Source organism: Artemia sp. Qi Xiang Cuo, chromosome 17, assembly GCF_049724085.1.
Source record: "Artemia sp. Qi Xiang Cuo chromosome 17, ASM4972408v1, whole genome shotgun sequence".
Classification (NCBI taxonomy): domain Eukaryota; kingdom Metazoa; phylum Arthropoda; class Branchiopoda; order Anostraca; family Artemiidae; genus Artemia; species Artemia sp. Qi Xiang Cuo.
The window spans coordinates 50,056,296-50,075,854 of NC_142810.1; the positions used below are offsets into that span (position 1 = coordinate 50,056,296).

Below are 19,559 nucleotides of genomic sequence, written 5' to 3' on the forward strand. Positions count from 1 at the left end.
TCCCCCTGTATAGCAACAAGGAGATCAATCCACTGTGCAACCATATGGCTAGCCTGACATCCTGAAATTGTAAATGAATTGGAAATTGTTACTCCAGATTGGTACTCGACGACAATTTTCATAACTTAGATTGTCAGTTAGAAAATCAAATTTTCTTAGAAAAACCCTTTAGTACTTTTTCCTTTTGGAAGAACCGACTGTTCTGTTTTCAATATTAGAACTTACGAATACGTTCTAAAAAAACACAAGTTATATTAAAAGAGGTTCCAAAAGGATCGATTTATCAAGTTTATTTCAGAACTACTTTGAATTTAAATTAGTAGACAAACTCTTCTCCCCCAGGGACAATTCTCCTAGATAGCAAAATGAGTTTCTGCAGTAGCAACGCTCATCAAAATTAAGTAGCTATTGTTATATTAGTATTACTGGGTTTTTTTTTCTTTTTTTTTTGTACCAGAAGCAGTAATGGTTTAAAACTTGACGTATTTTATGCTTGGACTGATAAAAAGTTACATTACCAAGGACATTAAAATGACCCCCCCCCCCCCCGCCATATCTAACTTAGGTGTCTCTATACTTAAAAATATGGTTTTCAAAGAATTTTTCTTTTAGTTAAACTAAGATTTTGAGGTTTTTAGGACAGTGTCATATTTGTGTCAGTATTACTACGTTGAACCAAGAATATAATTAATAAAAATTTCTTAGTTGAATTTGATATTAATTTCCGCTATGCTCTATTACTTCCTGAATTTGTTTGATGTTAAAAGTTGTTATTTGTGCTGATTTTTTAGCCAGGTTCTTTTTTTACCTTTTTGATTTGATACTCACAGCTGTCATAAAGTACATATTTGCATAAGGATTTCTGTTTTTTGTTAAAAACTTGAATTTCCCTAGAATACTGAGTTTTCCCTAGTATCTCGAGATGTATATAGCTGGGCAAGTTTTCATTCGGTCACTTTACACTTCCAAAAATTAGATTTAACTTTTACTTTCCTTGGCACTTTAGCTGACATTTTAAGGAAGCTAAACTGGAAAGAGAGTGGAAATACTATTTTCAACTATTCCAACAATCCATCATAAACAATAGCGTTTTGGCAGCAGTAATAAAAAAGCCAACATATATTTCTAACTAACATCCATGGCTAGCATTTCAAACTGAACTTACGCTTTTGGTTGGTTCACAGCACAGTTTATATAATTATCCAGTATGATCATTCCCTATCTCACCCATTATAAAAACCCGGACCGGGGTGCGAGTGCTCCGGAGAACGTTTTTGCAGATATAAACATAAGCGGCATCAGATCTTTTCATGGATAGACAAGTCAGACGCGAAACAATCGGAAATAAGTGGAAACCCGCTATTACGAATAATGCACTTTGTAACCATTTCTCATTGATAGACGCAAACACACTGATCCATAAGTGAAGAAATAAGTGGGAGGAGCTTTTTGTTCGCACCGAGAACGAAGACCAGAAATGATCTGCGATAAACTTACTGGATAATTCTCTAAACTGTGGATCACAGTTTATATAATTACCAGTAAGTTTATCGCAGATGATTTCTGGCTCTTCATTCTCGGTGCGAACAAAAAGCTCCTCCCCCTTATTTGTGCACTTATTGTCCACTTATTATTGAGCCGGCCAAGTGGTTTTGTCAGTACTTGTTCCATAGGTGATTATACTTTGTCTACCCGTGAAAAGATCTAATGCCGCTTATGTTTATAAGTTCTCTGGAGCACTCGCAACTCCGTCCGGGTTTTTATAATGGGTGAGATAGGGAAAGATCATACTGCTAATTATATAAACTGTGGGTTGGTTTAACACGGTCCTTACTATCTGAGGGGGCTTTCCAAGGGGGTTGTTTTCCAAGGTGTACTTATTTACCTGTGTTCTCTCATCATGGGATGTGCCAGCACCGGGTCTAGAGGGTAATGACCCACCGCAGGTATTAAGAATGCAACAAAGGCCTAGCTCCCTGGGTATTTGCCCCCTTTTTCTTAGTAAGATCTGTTTACAACTAAGTAATATTTTGCTCCGGAAATAATCACCTTTTACCATATGTAAGCGCTTTAACTTAGTATCCTCATGCATATTTTATTATATTATTATAATATATTAATACTATATAATATATAATTATATTAATGCTATATTCAAATATAGCATTAATATTTTTCAATATTAATTGAGAAATTAATTTTCTGGACATTAGCCCCATCGCCTCACGAATAAATTTCTTGGAGCTGTTCATCTCACTTGTAGAAACAGTTCACTTGTACTCATAAAGTCCTTTAAAAATCTTATGGTACTGTATTTATTTTCCTAGTTTCTCTAATGTGTATATGAAAAATCTCCTTTCTACCAACAATTAAATAAAAAACATTTTTTTTTTTACTGAAAGTAAGGAACGACGTTAAAACTTAAAACGAACAGAAATTATTCCGTATATGAAAGGGGCTGTCCCCTCCTCAACGCCTCGCTCTTTATGCTGAAGTTTTTCATTGTTTAAAAAAAATAGAGTTGTGAGAAATTCAAACTTTAGCGTAAAGAGCGAGGCGTTGAGGAGGGGACAGCCCCTTTCATATACGAAATAATTTATGTTCGTTTTAAGTTTTAACGTCGTTCCTTACTTTCAGTTAAAAAACTTGTTTTTTTTTAAATTTAATTTTTGAACGTTTTTGAATTGATGCAGGATTTGATTTTGGCTCACCTTACAGGACTGATTAAAAAAAAAAAATTGAATATTAATTTTACTTTTGTTCGATTAAATGGCTTTCTCGAAACTTGTTTAATTTTATTTACAAACGTTTTTATTCGTAATAAATATACGTAACTTACGAATTAACTTACGTAAAGAACCTCTATATTCTTATATTTTTAATACGTATATTAGAGGGTTCGCCCACTAGTCAATACCTTGCTCTTTAAGCTAAAGTTCGAATTTTGTTCCAATTCTTTAAAAATGACCCCTTAATCACAAATGCCGTTAATTAAAATAAATAGCTCTTATGAACTACGGGATGGGGATGAACCAAATCATATACGTAATGTTTTTTTTTCGTTTTAAGTTTTGATGTTGCTCCTTACTTTCAGTTAAAAAACTTGTTTTTTTATATATAATTTCTGATCTTTATTTAAATAATGCTGGGAAATCCGATTGCACAAGTGACTTGTATGTGATTACGGCTTAAGGATTATTTATGGATTGTGGCTTTGGATTAGTATTCAGCACTATTATCATCTGAATCGTGCATTGAAATGATTGGACTACTTGCAGTTACTTGAAATTATTTGCGAATTACTGGATTAATTGGCCAACTCAAAGATAAGTAATTATTTATTTTCATTGTTACGCTCATGTCAAAATTCAAGCCTTTTGATATTGTTCTCGCTAGTTTCAAAAGTTACCCCCCTTGGCCAGCAATTGTTTTGCAGTCAAAAAGTGTTGCGAAAGGATTATGGAAATGTACAGTATTTTGCTACGGCGATCATTCTGAGCACCAAGTGGCAGAGTCTAATTTGAAATTACTTTCGGATAACCCTAGTACTCGCAAAAGAAAGGAAAAAGATGTTGGTAAAGCAAATACCGAATTAGATTCGTTTCCAGACATTTATAAATCGTCATCACCTACTTATCTAGCATTAAACCCAGCGAGCGTTATTGCAGAAGACTCACTGGCACCTAGCCTAATCCTGCAAAAAATTGCTTTTACCCAGGATGAATTAAATCAGACATAAGTGAATCTTACAGCTGATATTTCCCGTCAAGTTAAGGCTAAACTAACAGACCCTGATACAGCAAAACAAGCACCGGATATTATAGTAAAAAAAATTCATGATGCTATTTCCATTGATTACAACCCAAAATTCCAAGAAATAGAAAAATCACTCAAAGGACTATTTGCTTTGGTTAAAAGCTTGGAAAGTAGGATTTTGTCATTGGAATCGAAAGTGGATGATTTTGAACAAGAAAAGATGTTGGATTGCTTAGTGATGAATGGAGTAAGGCAGAGGCCGGGATATGATCTAAAGAAAGAAGTATCGGTTATCATTAAAGACAAGATGCTGGTCCCTGGTTTTGAAGTCAATAATATTGTAAATGTTTATCGCTTTAGTTTGAATGACTCTAACGATCAATCTAGAGTGTCTCCAGTGCTGATACGCTTCAAAAATATGGAATTAGCTCGAGTTGTTTTCAAAGCAAAGACTAAACTAGCAAAAAGTGGAATATTTTTGTCAAAAACTCTAACAAAACAGCATCATGGAGTTTTAAATGCGGCTGGAGATTCCGTCGAAAAATTTCAAGTACTTACCATAGGCACATTTTGGTCAAACCCCCTGTTCAATCAATGATACGAAAGATTTAATAATTTGCAGATTTTGCTTAGATATTTTTTTTCTTTCTTTTTATTTTTTTTTTTTTGTGTGTGCATGTATATTTTATGACTTAATTCCATATCTAAAAACTGTTGTCTTTTTTTTCACTGGCAAATTAGAAACGCCCCCAGTTGTAGGACGACTTTTTGAGCTTGAAAATAACCTGTTAGATGTTGTATGCATTATTAATAATTCTATCAGACATTTCAATAGTGATTTGACCGGAGTGAACCACGCAGTAATAAGTAAATATGTTTCTAGTCTAAGGAAGGCTGTCAAGTGGGATGGATATTTTTCAGTGCTCCAGTTGAATATTCAGGGTCTTTGTTATTTAATTGACCATCTGAAACAGATTGTTACTGATGGGCTACCTGACGTTGTTGGTTTATGTGAGACTTTTTTAGATTCTAAAAATGATATGCTTTGGATTTGCAAGGTTATAAAATGGAACGACTGAATCGATAAAAGATGGCCAAGGGTGGTCTTGCTTTGTATATTTCTAATAGTCTCCCATATTCTCTTAGAATGGATTTATCCATAAATATCGAAGGTGTCTTTGAGTCACTTTTTGTAGACATTAAATGTAGAGGTAAGGACTTAATTGTTGGTATTATTTATCGATCTCCTAGTGGCTTTATTCCACTGTTTCTACACACCCTTAATGATCTACTGGATACCATCCTAAAGCAGTCGACTGAATTAATTATTATGGGAGATTTTAATATAAACTTGATAGATATAAAGTCTTCTGTATCTTTGGATTTTCTGTCGTCCATGCTTGCCGCAGGTACTTTACCTTCTGTATGTATCCCATCTCGCATAACAGAGAGTACGTCATCTCTGATTGACAATATTTTCTGTACGGCTACCTTGATCCAAAATTGTGTTTTAGTGAGCGACATTTCCGATCATTTCCCTGTTAACTCTAGATACTGTTTTGATAAACTGACTATTGAGAGGACTGGTGAGTCTGGTAAGAGGCCTTTTAGGTTTGGTGAAGTGGAATTGATGCTTCTTAGGTTAAGATTGGCAGAAATTTCTTGGGGTGGTTTTGAGAGTGATTCTGATTTTTGTATTTTATTTTATACTATTTATGAGTCTATTAAAGATGCTGTTCTTGATACTTGTTCTGTTTCCCCTTCTAATCGTAAGTCTAAGAATACTTTTCCTCTAAATCCTTGGATGACCCCTGGTCTCCTTAGGAGTTGTAGGAGAAAAAATAATCTCTGGAGGGCCTTTAAGTCTGCTAGCCCTTCAATGAAATCTATTTGCTTTCAGCGATTTAAAATTTATAGGAATATTTATAATTTTGTGCGTCAAAAGGCCAAGTCCCAGTATTATTTTAATTGTTTTTCAGATTGTGGTAAAGATATACGAAAAACTTGGCAGGTTATAAATTCTGTGCTTAGGCCCTCTTTTCAGTCTCCATCAGCCCCTTCTTTTTTGGATCTCGATGGCAAAATCATCGAAGTTGAACTGAATGTTCAAGATGCATTTACTTCATATTTTGCGAATATTGGTAAAAGGACCGCTTCGGCTGTTGGTTCTTCTCCTTCAGGATCCAACTTCAGGTCTTATCTTGGGCCACCTTGTATGAAGTCAATGTTTTTGGAACCGGCGACGGAGAAAGAAATTGCTAAAATTGTTATGGGATTGAAAAATTGTTCGTCGTCTGGCCCTGATAATATTCCTACTAAAGTAATTAAGTTCATACTTCCTTCCATTATTTATCCCTTAACAAAACTTATTAACCTCTCCTTTCAGCATGGTATTTTCCCGAGTAGTCTCAAGCGTGCTCGAGTCATCATATTATATAAGGGGGGGACACGAAATGATCCAGCCAACTATCGGCCAATTTCCTTGTTGTCTGTGTTTAGCAAAATATTTGAGAAGGCGATGCTTTCTCGTCTTAATAATTTTCTTACATCTAAAGATTTTTTTCACGATTTTCAATTTGGTTTTCGAGCAAATCATTCGACTGAGCATGCTTGTGCAGTTTTACTGAATTATCTTCATTCTGCCACAGACTCCCATTTGATTCCTGCTGCTTTGTTTCTGGATGTTCGTAAAGCCTTTGATTCTTTAACCCACAGTGTTCTTCTATTTAAACTTTCTCATTTTGGCGTAAGAGGTAGTGCGTTTGATTGGTTCAAGTCTTTTTTGTCTGGTAGAATAATTTCTGTTGATCCATTTTTTCGCTCACCATCAAGTGTTGACCAGGGGGTCCCTCAAGGGTCAGTTTTAGGGCCGGCACTGTTTTTAATTTATATAAATGACCTAATTTTTGCAGTTAGAAACAAAAATCCTCTTTATTGCTGTCGTCTATGTCATCCAACAGTCTCCCTTACCCATAAATATAGTTTGCATACCTCGGATTCTCTTGTTACTTTTGCCGATGATACCACCCTTATTACTTCTGGGAGAACAGAGGATGAGGTTCGTACAAAGTTAGTGGACCTCTTTGATAGAGTTTAAATTTGGTTTGATGCTAACTCTCTTTCCTTAAATGTTTCTAAAACTAGTTTTTTAGTTTTTTCTCGTATATCCCAGGCTTGCCCTCAATTATCTGAAATTCATATATCCAAAGGCTTTATTAATAGACCAAAGGATGGCCATGTCCGTTTCCTAGGTATCCTCCTAGATGCAAATTTATCTTTCAAACACCTTATTGATTTGATTAAAATGAAGGTATGCAGAAACCTCGGTATTCTAAGAAAACTAAAACATATCTTTGCAGGACCAATTCTAAGAATCCTATTTCATAGCTTAATTCATTCTTATGTTTCATATTGTTCAGTCATATGGATGTCTACTTTCCCTGCTTTTCTCAATCCGCTTTCGAATGCTTATGATAAAGCTGTAATTCATATCCAGGATGTAAATCGTTCGTCAACTAAACCGTTACTTGATATTAAAAAACTTTATATTCTTTCCTGTGCGTCTTTCGCTTTTCTTCAGCTCCACGGTGATATTCCTAGGTCACTTAGGTTTACGTCTTCTTTTGTATCTGATCGGTCAAATTATCAACTCCGTAGTTATCTAAATATCCAAATTCCCCATACACCAACAATAAGATCCGATTTTAATCCTCTTGTTGCGTGTCATTTGAAATGGAACACCCTTCCCGATTCGGCTCGAGAATGCCACTCGTTTGGCACCTTCAAAAGACTAGTAAAAAAATATTTGTCTCTATGTGATTAATTTTCTTTACTTTTGCCTGCTGCCAATAGTTTGATAAAGCTTATTTAGTGAACTCTCCTTTTTTTTTCCGTTTTATGAAGCAAATGCTTCACATGTTAAAAGTTCAAATGCTTATGTTTATATGTTTAAATATTAATGTTATGTCTATATTGTTTAAATCTTAAGCGTTTAAATGTTTAATGTTTATTTGATCTTTTCATAATCCCCCTCCTACAGGCCATGGAGCCTTTGTGGGGATTTGTAGATTGTTATGCAATTACTTTAGTGATACATGGAAAATATATCTATCGATCTATCTATCTATCCTTCATAGCAATGTCCCTTCTCCCATGAAAATTTCCTTCATGGTAAGATCCTCCCACATAGCCCCTGACCCACGCCCCCCCCCCACTACCAGAAAAAATCCCCTCTGAAAGTGTCTGTATACTTCCCAATAACTAATGCCATATGTAAACATTGACTAAAATTCATAGCTTTCAGCCCTTCCCCCGGGGATTGTAAGGGATAATGTCATCCTAAAGGACATATTTATCATATTTTTGACCACGTTGAACAAAATGGCTATCTCAAAATTTTGAGCAGGTGACTTTGGGAAAAAGATTGAGCTTTGCAGGGGGCCTAGTTGCCCTCCATTGCTTGGCCACTTAAAAAGGGCACTAGAACTTTGAATTTCCGTTCGAATGAGCCCTCCCAAGATATTCTAGGACCACTGGGTCGATACGATCACCCCTGGAAAAAACAAAACAAAAAACAAACTAACAAATAAACACGCATCCGTGATCTTTCTTCAGGCAAAAAATGCAAAATTCCACATTTTTGTAGATAGGAGCTTGAAACCTCCGCAGTAGGGTTCTCTGATACGCTGAATATGATGGTGTGATTTTCATTAAGGTTCTATAGCTTTTAGGGGGTCTTTTCCCTTTTTTTCGAAAATCAGCCAAATTTTCTCAGGCGCGTAACTTTTGATAGGTAGGACTAAACTTGATCAACCTTATATATATTTGAAAGCAACATTAAAATATCATTCTTTTGATGCATCTATTGGTATCAAAATTCCTTTTTCTACAGTTTCGGTTACCATTGAGCCGGGTCGCTCCTTACTTACAGTTCGTTACCACGAACTGTTTGGTTATTTGTAATGAGCAGTAAAAATGAACAAACCCTAAAATGTGCACGGATTCAGTTTAATAGTGAGCAGGGCCGTAACCAAGATTTTTTTTGGGTGGGTTTCATTAAAGAATTTTTTGTTTTTTTGGGGGGGGGGATTACAAAAAAGTTAAGAAACACATCAAAAATTTGTATATTAATTTTTGTTACGTTTCTACGAGTCAGAACAAAATTTGGGTGTGGGAGGGGGGTGGGTGGGTGGTCCAAACACCCTACCCCTCCCCCTGGATACGGCCTTGATGGTGAGGTAAGTCTTGAACCCTACCAAACCAGATAACCCCTGTTACTGCACAAAAGCAATCTAAATCAAGGCTGAAACATTTCTCAGCATTGTTACGTGTTGACTTGATGCACAAATGAGCTAAGTAGAAGTTACAGAATTTCTTAAAATTTTAATTTAAAAATTAAAATTTTCTTGGATCGTTCAAAAACGATCCAAGTCCTGACTGCGCAAAAGAAGCTCGATCCTGATTGGAAATTAAATTAAAAAAAACAAGTTTTTTCAAATGAAAATTAAGAAGCAACATTAAAACTTAAACGAACAGGAATTATTGCATATGAGGTGGTTCGCCCCCTCGTCAATACCTCGCTCTTCACGCTCAAGTTCGAATTTTGTTCCAATTCTTCAAGAATTTTCCCTGAATACCAAAGGCTGTTTAATTAGAGTAAATAGCTCTTTTGAAAGTACTAATTTTTTTAGCGTAAATAACGAGGTATTGACGAAAGTGGGGGGGGGGCGACCTCCTCATATACGTAATAATTTCTTTTCTTCAAGCTTTAATGTTGCTCCTTACTTTCAATTGAAAAACTTATTTTTTTATTTAATTTTTGATTGTTTTTTAAATAGTGCTGGGAAAACCGGCGCCTCTTCATTGAAAATTCCCTTTCCCCATGACAAATTCCTCCACAGAAAGACCCTCCCACATAACCCCCGACTCCCCCCACCAGAAAAAATCCCCCCTGATAACGTCTGTATACTTCCCAGTAACCGATATTATATGTAAACAATGGGCAAAGTTAATAGATTTCAGCCCTTCCCTCAGGGACTGTGGGGGACTAAGTCATCCTCAAAGACATAGTTGTTAGATTTTTTTTGCTATGCTGAACACAATGGTTATCTGAAAATTTAGATCGGGTGTCTTTGGAAAAAAGTGAGCGTGGGAGGGGGCCTATCTGCCTTTTTTGTGGAAAAAGCTTTTTTAATTAATTTCTGTTCGTTTTATGTTGACATAGTCTTTTTCAGGGAGAAAGACAAAGCCTCATCTAAACTTAAACAACCATGCATTCCATAAAAACCTTAAATACCCCCTGGGCATACCTTACAATCCTCGCCCCTTATCTATGGGGTTTGTTTCCACCCCAAAAGCCAGGTTATATGATATTTAGACCATTTTGAATAGAATGGTTGTCTCAAAATTTCTATTAGATGCATTTTCTGTAGATATGACGATATTTATTCCTTAAAATCTTAACTAATTTTCGATTTCTTACAGTTATAAAGGTGAAAACCTTTAAAAGAATTTTTATCAATAAAGTAATAATTTTATTCTGGCTTTTAGAAAGCATAGGGTTTAGCATTAACCCCTGTTTGCATTCTGTTTTGTATAAACTTTCCATCAAAGACTAAAAAGCCTTTCTAATCCTTTCATCCTAGGAAATGCTGATATCTGTTATCTAATATCAGCTGATATCTAAATAAGCCATGAACTGTTAATAAGTAAAACAAAAGTAAGTTTTAAAATCATAATTAACATATTTATTTCTGAATTTTTCTAGAACGGCCATATCTAATATCATGTTTATCTAATTTATGTTCGTTTTTTTATTCATTCTGGTAAAAAAAGAACAAAAAACAATAAATAAAGTTTAAATGAAATAAATTGAAAATTAAAGTAAATGAATTAAAATCGATATTTGAATTGGCCCAGAATTTTAAGTTAGTTCCTTGATCCGAGTTTTTATGCCAACAACAAAAAGATAGAAAAATGTTTGAAAGACAATTCTTTCACAACTAATGACAAATTCATTTTATTCTGTTATAGAACTTGAATTATTGATCTATAACGAAGTCTCTCCAGTCAACTTTTAGTTCACAGAAAGCTAACATATATTGATAGGCCAAAATGTCATACTCAAATGTAAGTATATCTATGTTCAAGGCCGTATCGAGGGGGGTTACCCGGTTTGAACCTCCCCCCCCCGCCCCGAAATGTTTTTTTGACTTGTAAAAACGTTACAAAAATGGACATAACAAATGTTGTATGCGTTTTTTGAGTTTTTTTTGTTTAACCCCCCCCCCCCCTAAAAAATTTTTTCCCTGAATACCAAAGGCTGTTTAATTAGAGTAAATAGCTCTTTTGAAAGTACAAATTTTTTTTAGCGTAAATAGCGAGGTATTGCCGAAAGGGGGGGGGGGGGGAGACCTCCTCATATACGTAATAATTTCTTTTCTTCAAGCTTTAATGTTGCTCCTTACTTTCAATTGAAAAACTTATTTTTTTAAATAATTTCTGATTGTTTTTTAAATAGTGCTGGGAAAACCGGTGCCTCTTCATTGAAAATTCCCTTTCCCCATGACGAATTCCTCCACAGAAAGACCCTCCCACATAACCCCCGACTCCCCCACCAGAAAAAATCCCCCCTGATAACGTCTGTAAACTTCCCAGTAACCGATATTATATGTAAACAATGGGCAAAGTTAATAGATTTCAGCCCTTCCCTCGGGGACTGTGAGGGACTAAGTCATCCTCAAAGACATAGTTGTTAGATTTTTTTTTGCTATGCTGAACAAAATGGTTATCTGAAAATTTAGATCGGGTGTCTTTGGAAAAAAGTGAGCGTGGGAGGGGGCCTATCTGCCCTCCAATTTTTCAGACCGTTTAAGTTCTGTTCCAATGAGTCCTCTCGCGATATTCTAGGACCACTGGGTCCATAAAATCACCCCTGGGAAAAAAAACAAATAAAAACGCATCTATAATGCAAATTTCCACATTTTTGCAGATATGAGCTTGAACTCTCAAAAGTAAAGTTCTCTGATACGCTGAATCTGATGGTGTTATTTTAAGATACGTTAACATTCCATGGCTTTTAGGGAGTGTTTCTCCTTTTTTTCAAAAATAAGGCAAATTTTCTCAGGTTCGTAACTTTTGATGGGCAAGACTAAACTTGATGAAATTTATATATTTGAAAGCAGCATGAAAGTCCAATTCTTTTGGTGTATCTATTGGTATCAAAACTTCGTTTTTTAGAGTTTTGGTTACCATTGAGCCGGATCGCTCCTTACTTACAGTTCGTTACCACGAAATGTTTGATACGATTTCATCCTCAAATTCGCCGCGAACTTCAAATGTCACCCCAACGTACTAGCTCAAATTGAAAAGATATATATACAAAAAATATACGAAACTGAAAAATAAAATAGAAAAAATTGAAAATAAAATATAAAATGTTTAAAAAGTATAGAAAATAAATATATGGAAAGGGACATTTTGAAAAATAAATAGGACAAAAGCCTTTAAAGTATGCTTAGATCTGGCACGCCAACAAAGAGACTCCTACCCCATCCAAAATTTTTGTATTTTTAAGCTTTTTCTCTTTTTGTAAATTTACCAGTTACTTGAGATGTTTAGAGTCAGGCACGTCAACTGAAGATTCTGCCCATCTCCCCCTAGGTTCAGGAGATAAACAGCAACTAAGAGCACCCTGCCTTTCCATCATAAGCAACAAATAAACAAGTAGAACAATAGGGAATTGTTTTCCACAGGACCGTAGAATTCCAAAATTTGAATTAATATTTCTACCCTATGTCTAAGGACCGTCCTCAGCATGACACAATTGAAAATATAAAAGAGAAACTTATATTAAAATACAACCTTTAAAACCAGAAACAATTTTTAAAAACCTGGTTGAACTTCGCCGAAGTAAGGATGTTAGGGCTGTTTTTTTAATTGTTTTCAGATTTAATGGTCGTATTTTAATGTAATTTTCTCTTTTATATTTTTTTATATTTCCATTTATATTATGCTTGGGACGGCCCTTGGACAAAGAGTCGAGATATTCATTTAAAGTTTGGAATTCCACTGTCTTACGGAAAAACTTCCCTATTGTTCTACTTGTTTATTTGTTGTTTACGATTCAGGAGCTTCAAAAAGGGATCATTCGATTGGAAGTTGAAAGGGCTAGTGCCCGTTTTAGTAGTCGAAAGTGATTGTACTTTTTCTGGTATTTTTATTGAAAAAATCTAAATAAATACAAAATTGACACTCCTTACATTTAAAAAAACTTTACCCCAACCCTGTATTTTTGGAAATTGAAGCCTTTGTATTGCAATCACAAATAGCTAAGTACAAGAACACTGATAGTAAATGTGCATATTAGCACATGTCCTAAGTTTTATAGATAAGTTTTATAGATATAGTTATAGATATAGATAGATATAGATATAGATATAGTTTATAGATAAGTTTTATGAGGCTAAGTTTTATAGATAATCTTTATTCTTCTCCGACTCTAATGGCATGCTTGCTCTCAAGAAACAAAAAATTAAACATCCTTGTGGTACACATTAGAAAAATGTACTACTACTACTACTACTACTACTACTACTAACAACTCACCGTACCACCGGAACGCTTGAGGCCAACAAAGCTAAGCCTGCGCCTCCTCCATCCCAATCTGTTCAAATCCTCCCTCTTTACACCCTCCCAAGAAGTTCCCATTTCCCTTAAATCTTTCTTTATGACATCCTTCCAGAAGGTTGGCCAAAAAGAACAATCTTCGGCAATCTGACATCCTTCATCCGCAAAATGTACCCTAGCCATTTGAATCTTTCTCTCATTATAGCCCTAGAAAGCCGGATTGAACCACACTTTCCGTATAACCTACTGTTTGAAATACGGTCTGTCAGCAGGGTACGCAGAACAATCCGTAAGAAATTTCTCTGAAAAATATCTAATAAATCTTCATCCGTTTTTTGGAGCACCCATGCTTCAGAACCATATTTGACCGCTGTCATCACTGTAGCTCCCGCTATTCTAATCACGATTTGCAGACTTATCTTCTTATTCTTCCAAACTTTTTTTTTTTTAACTGTGAAAAAACACCCTGAGCCTTGGCTATTTTACTTTTAACATCTTCACTGCTCCCACCGTCTCTACTAATAATACTACCAAGATAAGTGAAGCTGTCCACCCGATCAATCTTTTCGTTACCCAACGTTACCATTTCATCTTCACTCATTCCTAGCCTTAGCGACCTAGCCTTCTTAAAACTAATTTTCAAACCTATTCTAGTACTCTGAATTCGCAAAACCTCGAAAAGTTCATTTATTTTTCTCACACTTTCATCTAGGATGTTTAAATCATCAGCATAATCTAAGTCTAGGAGACCTTTCCCTCCCCATTTGATCCCATGTTCTCCCATTGCCTTTCCTGTGCTCTGTAAGACAAAGTCAACAAAAATGATCCATATAAAGGGGTATAGAACACAACCCTGCTTAACTCCTAATTTAATATGAAACCAGCTGCTACCCTCATTTCCTACCTTAACCGCAGCAGTGCTATTTTCATACATAGCACTAATCCCTTTAATGCATTTGTGTGGTACACCATACAAGGACAAGACCTTCGCTATAGCTCTTCTATCAACAGAATCGATCAGTTGATCATAATCTATAAGACTGAGGACCAAAGGTGTTTGATAACTGAGGCACTTCTCAATTATTGACCTAAGAGTGAAAATTTGGTCGACACATCCTCTACCTTTTCTGAAACTGCACTATTCTTCTCTTATAGCTTTGTCTACAGCATCTCTCAGTCTAAAAAGTATCTTACTAAGTAATCTGCTACCTACAAAGACCAGGCTAATGCCTCGATAATTACCACACTCACTCTTATTACCTTTCTTATATAGTGGTTTAATTAGGGTTCTCCTAAAATCGTGGTACTTCCCCCTTTTCAAAAATCATATTCATAATCTTCAGTAACCTATTTCTAACCCAGGAGCCACCATATTTATGAAACACATTTTCCACATTATCAGCACCTAAAGTGATGCCTTCACTTCGAAGGCATCACAAACTTTCAAATAAATCTTTATATTTTATCTATATCTATATATGTTCCTCTATAGCTTTTCCTGCATCTCTATCTCAGTGGGGACGTACTGAGCAAAAGAAAAACTTTGCCTCAGACACAGTTGTCAAGGTATTTCTTTATATAAATTAAATATTTCCGCTCAAATCGGACAACAAAAATTAGCTGGTTTAGCAAAATTCTTACTTGTACATATTATGGTGGAAGTTATTATATGATCCAAGCGCTGGTAGGGCCCCAGTGCCAACACTATAAGCAAAAAATATTTGAGTGGCACCATCAATCCATGGTCCCGAGGTTGCCAGCTTTGACCAATCTGGTTTAACATAGTACAGAAGTCCTTCCCCAGCCCCTTCCAAGGTAATTCCTCTAAATAGCAGTATAATCAGCACAAAATAGGGAAACAGCGCTGTGAACCATATAATCTGAAAAATTAGAAACTTATAAGCATTATAGATATTTCTTGCCACAAAATATCTTGCCAAATTCTTTTCTAAGACAAACGGCACATCGAAACATATAGGCTTGATAAATTTTTATCAATATAGTCTGAGCCTCTAAAAAGTTTTGTGTAGCAACACTCGTATTTAATAATAAAAACAACATAAATTGTAATAATGATATCACATAGATGCCCTAGAGTCTCCTCCAATATTTTATGAAGTGCACTGAAATTCTAGAACCTACAACTAGATATCTCTCAACAAAATTTGCAGCTGAAATTCTCTAAGAATTTATTAGCTACCGCCAAAAACGTTCTCCAGCAGGTGGATACCAAAAATAAATCTGGAAACAGTGGCGTAATTTAGTCAAAATCCTGGGAGTGGCAAAGTTGCAGCCGATAAGTAAAAACTGAAAAACAAGCCATTTGGTACCAAGAAAGTACTATATAGTACTATAAAGATACTTTATAGTATTATAGAGGTAAATATGTACTAAAAAAAGCTGATCCGTTTCTGTTGATGCTTAAAATATGCAGGCTTATCTTAATTTTGACAAGATTTTTGATGAAGCTAAATTTCGGATGGGGGGGGGACTTGGGTCTGTAGGGGGGGAACTTGAGTCTGGAGGGGGAAAACGGAGATCTGGGAGGGGCAGTTGCCCCCTGCCCCATAGCAAATTATGCCCCTGTATGGAAATGTACAGAAAAAGGTTTGAACGGTTTCCTTATTTCTCGTTTGGGTGTAAGCATTTTGAGGGATTCTGTTTCTATAAATAAGTAGAAAGGCCTCAATTGATCCCACGCCCACCACGTGGTTTATGGTTTTCTCAGTGAGAATGAAAAAACAGGAATTTTCTCACTTAAAAAAACATGAATTTTCTCACTTTTATGGATGTTTTCTTGGATGGTTATGTGTGTTGGTCAATTTATTTGATGTTTTTCATTGATGTCAACATCAAATCATGTCTGTTTTATGGTTTTTGTCAGTGAGAATGAAAAAACAGGAACTTTCTCACATTTATGGATGTAAACATCAATTCATGTCTGTTTTATGGTTCGTTGTCAGTGAGAATGAAAAAACAGGAACTTTCGGCGAACCTAACCTGAGAAATTGATTTACATAATCGGCGGGGGAATTATTGATTCACGAAAGGGGAATTAAGAAACATTATGGTTTCTTTGATCTTTAGGCTAACCTAACCTGAGAAATTGATTTACATAGTCTGCGGGGGAATTATTGGTTCACGAAAGGGCAATTAAGAAACAAACATTATGGCTTCTTTAATCTTAGGTCTGAGGGATAAACGTTCTTTAGGTCAGAGAGAAAAATTAATATTCTATTTTTAAATAGGGCTTCATTGATCTTTAGTGTCAGGAATTAGAAATGACATCACTTGTTATCTTGGAATTATGCGGGAGTCTAAAGAGATAGAAATTCTATTTTTAAATACGGCTTCACTGAGCTTTAAGTCGGAGAGATAAATTGATATTCTAACGAAACCTTAATAGTCTAGCTAGGAACATTTATGAGATGAAGAGATTAACGTAGGAAAGGGTTTCCTAGAAATTTGAAATGTGACAGCGCAGGGATGCCAAAAACAAAAGGAACACTCAGAAATTACTTTTACGGGATTATTTGGGTGAAACGGTTTTAAACATTTTAGGGAACTATTTCGGCGAAACAGTTAGAGACATATTAAAAGATGATTTTAGAAAAGGTTTTAGAAGAGGTTTTGAGTGTGGTCGTTATAGTAAACAAGCTCTATTTGAACAGTGTCGTGAGGTCCTCTACCCCAACCCCAAAGGGCCCCGATCGCCCTACCCCGACCCAAAGGGCTCCGATCCCCAAACCCCAAACCCCAAGGAACCCCCCGGTCCCCAAAGGTTCCCCGGGCCCCCATCCGGCCCCCCAGACCCCCAAAGGCCCTCCCCGGGACCCGTCTTTCGTTGATGTATGTTGTCTGAAACCTATGATTTGGGGTGTATGGGTTGTTATTTTTGACTTTTCTGAGTTGGATTTCTTAGTATTTCATAGGTATGTGTTGTCTGAAACCTATGATTTGGGATGGGTGGTTTGCTATTTTTGACTTTTCTGAGCTGGGTTTCTTAGCCATTCATAGGTGTGTGTTGTCAGAAAATTATGATTTGGGATGTGTAGTTTGCTATTTGGACTTTTCAGAGCTAGGATTCTTAGTCTCTCATAGGTGTTTGTTGTCTGAAACTTCTAGTTTGGGATGAGTAGTTTGCTATTTCAGACTTTTATGAGCTAGGCTTTCCCTTTAAAGTTTTACTTTATTTCTAATTTTTCTTAAATTCAGTTCATTCATCTAACCACCAAAAACAATAGGTTAGGTTAGGTATAAATAAATATTAATAAATAATTAGAAACATCTCTACATGTTTAAGTTAGGTTAGGTTAACTTATCATGAGCGCTCATGATAAGCTAACCTAACCTAACTTAAACATGGTAAAAAGATTAAATGAGGTTAGGTTAGGCTAGCTTAAGTTAGGTTAGGTTAAGTTAGGTTAGCTTAGGTTAGCCTACGTACGCGCGCGTACGTAGGCTAACCTAACCTAACCTAACTTAACCTAACCTAACCTAACTTAAACTTCAAATTTTTTTATCTCTTTGAGAAAGGTTGGAATTGAATTTAAGAAAATTTTGAATTCAAGTAAAACTTTTTATCTTCATGGAAAATAATCTCAATCATATTATAACTTTTACGATCTTGTACGGACAAACTTAGAATTTAAGTTAAAATTTTTATGCCGTGGAAAAATTAAAAGTAATATAAAAGCTTTATATTTTCGACGGAAAGAGTAGAAATTAATTATGTTATTTGGTAAAATTCAGAAGAGAACAAGAACTTTTCTATCTTATATGAAAAATTTGGACCAGTATTTTAAATTTTTTCATCTGTTTGAGAAAAATCTGAACTGAAGTGGAAAATTTTTATATCATTTTGGGAAAATAGAAATGATCAATAACTTATTTCATTTTCATTGAGAAAATTCAGAATTGAAGTTGAACTTTTCTTCACTTCCTTGAGAAAATTTAAAATTGAAGTGAAACTTTTAATCTTCATAGGAAATAATCACAATCATAGTATAACTTTTCCTATCTTCTATGTTGAAATTTAGAAATGAACTTTAAATTTTTTATGTCATGGCGAACTTAAAACTGAAGTTGCAGCTTTTTATTTTCTATGGAGAAATTAGAATTGAATTGTGTTCTTTGGTAAAATTCAGAAGAGAACTTGAATATTCACGATCAAAGTATAACTTTTCCAATATTCTATGAAAAAATTTGGAACAGAACTTTAAATTTTTTTCTTCTCTATGTGAAAAGTCGGAACTGAATTTAGAAAATTTAGAATTAAAGTGAAACTTTTTATCTTCATGGAAAATAATCACTATCATAGTATAACTTTTCCTATCTTCTATGGAAACATTTAGAACAGAACTTTAAATTTTTTATGTCTTGGTGATCTTAAAACTGAAGTGTAAGCTTTTTATTTTCTCTGGAGAAATTAGAATTGAATTGTGTTTGTTGGTAAAATTCAGAAGAGAACTTGAACTTTTCTATCTTCTATGAAAAATTTGGAATAGTATTTTAAATTTTTTCATCTCTTTGAGAAAAATCTGAACTGATGTGGAAAATTTTTATATTATTTTGGGGAAATAGAATTGATCAATAGCTCATTTCATTTTCAATGAGAAAATTCAGAATCGAAGTTGAACTTTTCTTCTTCCGAGAAAATATATTGAACAGAACTTTAAATTTTTTCATCTCTTTGAGAAAGGTCGGAGCTGAATTTAAGAAAATTTAGAATTAAAGTGAAACTTTTTATCTTCATAGAAAATAATCACAATCATAGTATAACTTTTCCTATCTTCTATGGAAAAATTTGGAACTGAACTTAAAATTTTTTATGTCTTGGTGAACTTAAAACTGAAGTGGAAGCTTTTTATTTTCTCTAGAGAAATTAGAATTGAATTGTGTTCTTTGGTAAAATTCAGATTAGAACTTGAACTTTTCTATCTTCTAAGAAAAATTTGGAACAATATTTTAAATTTTTTCATCTCTTTGAGAAAAATCTGCATTGAAGTGGAAAATTTTCTATGATTTAGGGAATATAGAATTGCTCAATAACTTATTTCATTTTCATTGAGCAAATTCAGAATCGAAGTTGAACTTTTCTTCTTCCGGGGAAATATTTTGGAACAGAACTTTAAATTTTTTCATCTCTTTGAGAATGGTCAGAACTGAATTTAAGA

General features: G+C 34.8%; 1 protein-coding gene across 2 annotated transcripts in view; it reads right to left on the minus strand.

Moving 5' to 3' along the window:
• The window catches only part of LOC148942302 (sodium- and chloride-dependent GABA transporter 1-like), a 191,651-nt gene that overhangs the window by 36,135 nt on the left and 135,957 nt on the right, over nt 1–19,559 (minus strand). For both annotated transcript variants that reach the window (XM_089103634.1, XM_089103635.1), the window contains exon 7: nt 15,025–15,263. In XM_089103634.1, the coding sequence (XP_088959760.1) occupies nt 15,025–15,263 (239 nt within the window). The remainder of the gene's footprint in view (nt 1–15,024; nt 15,264–19,559) is intronic.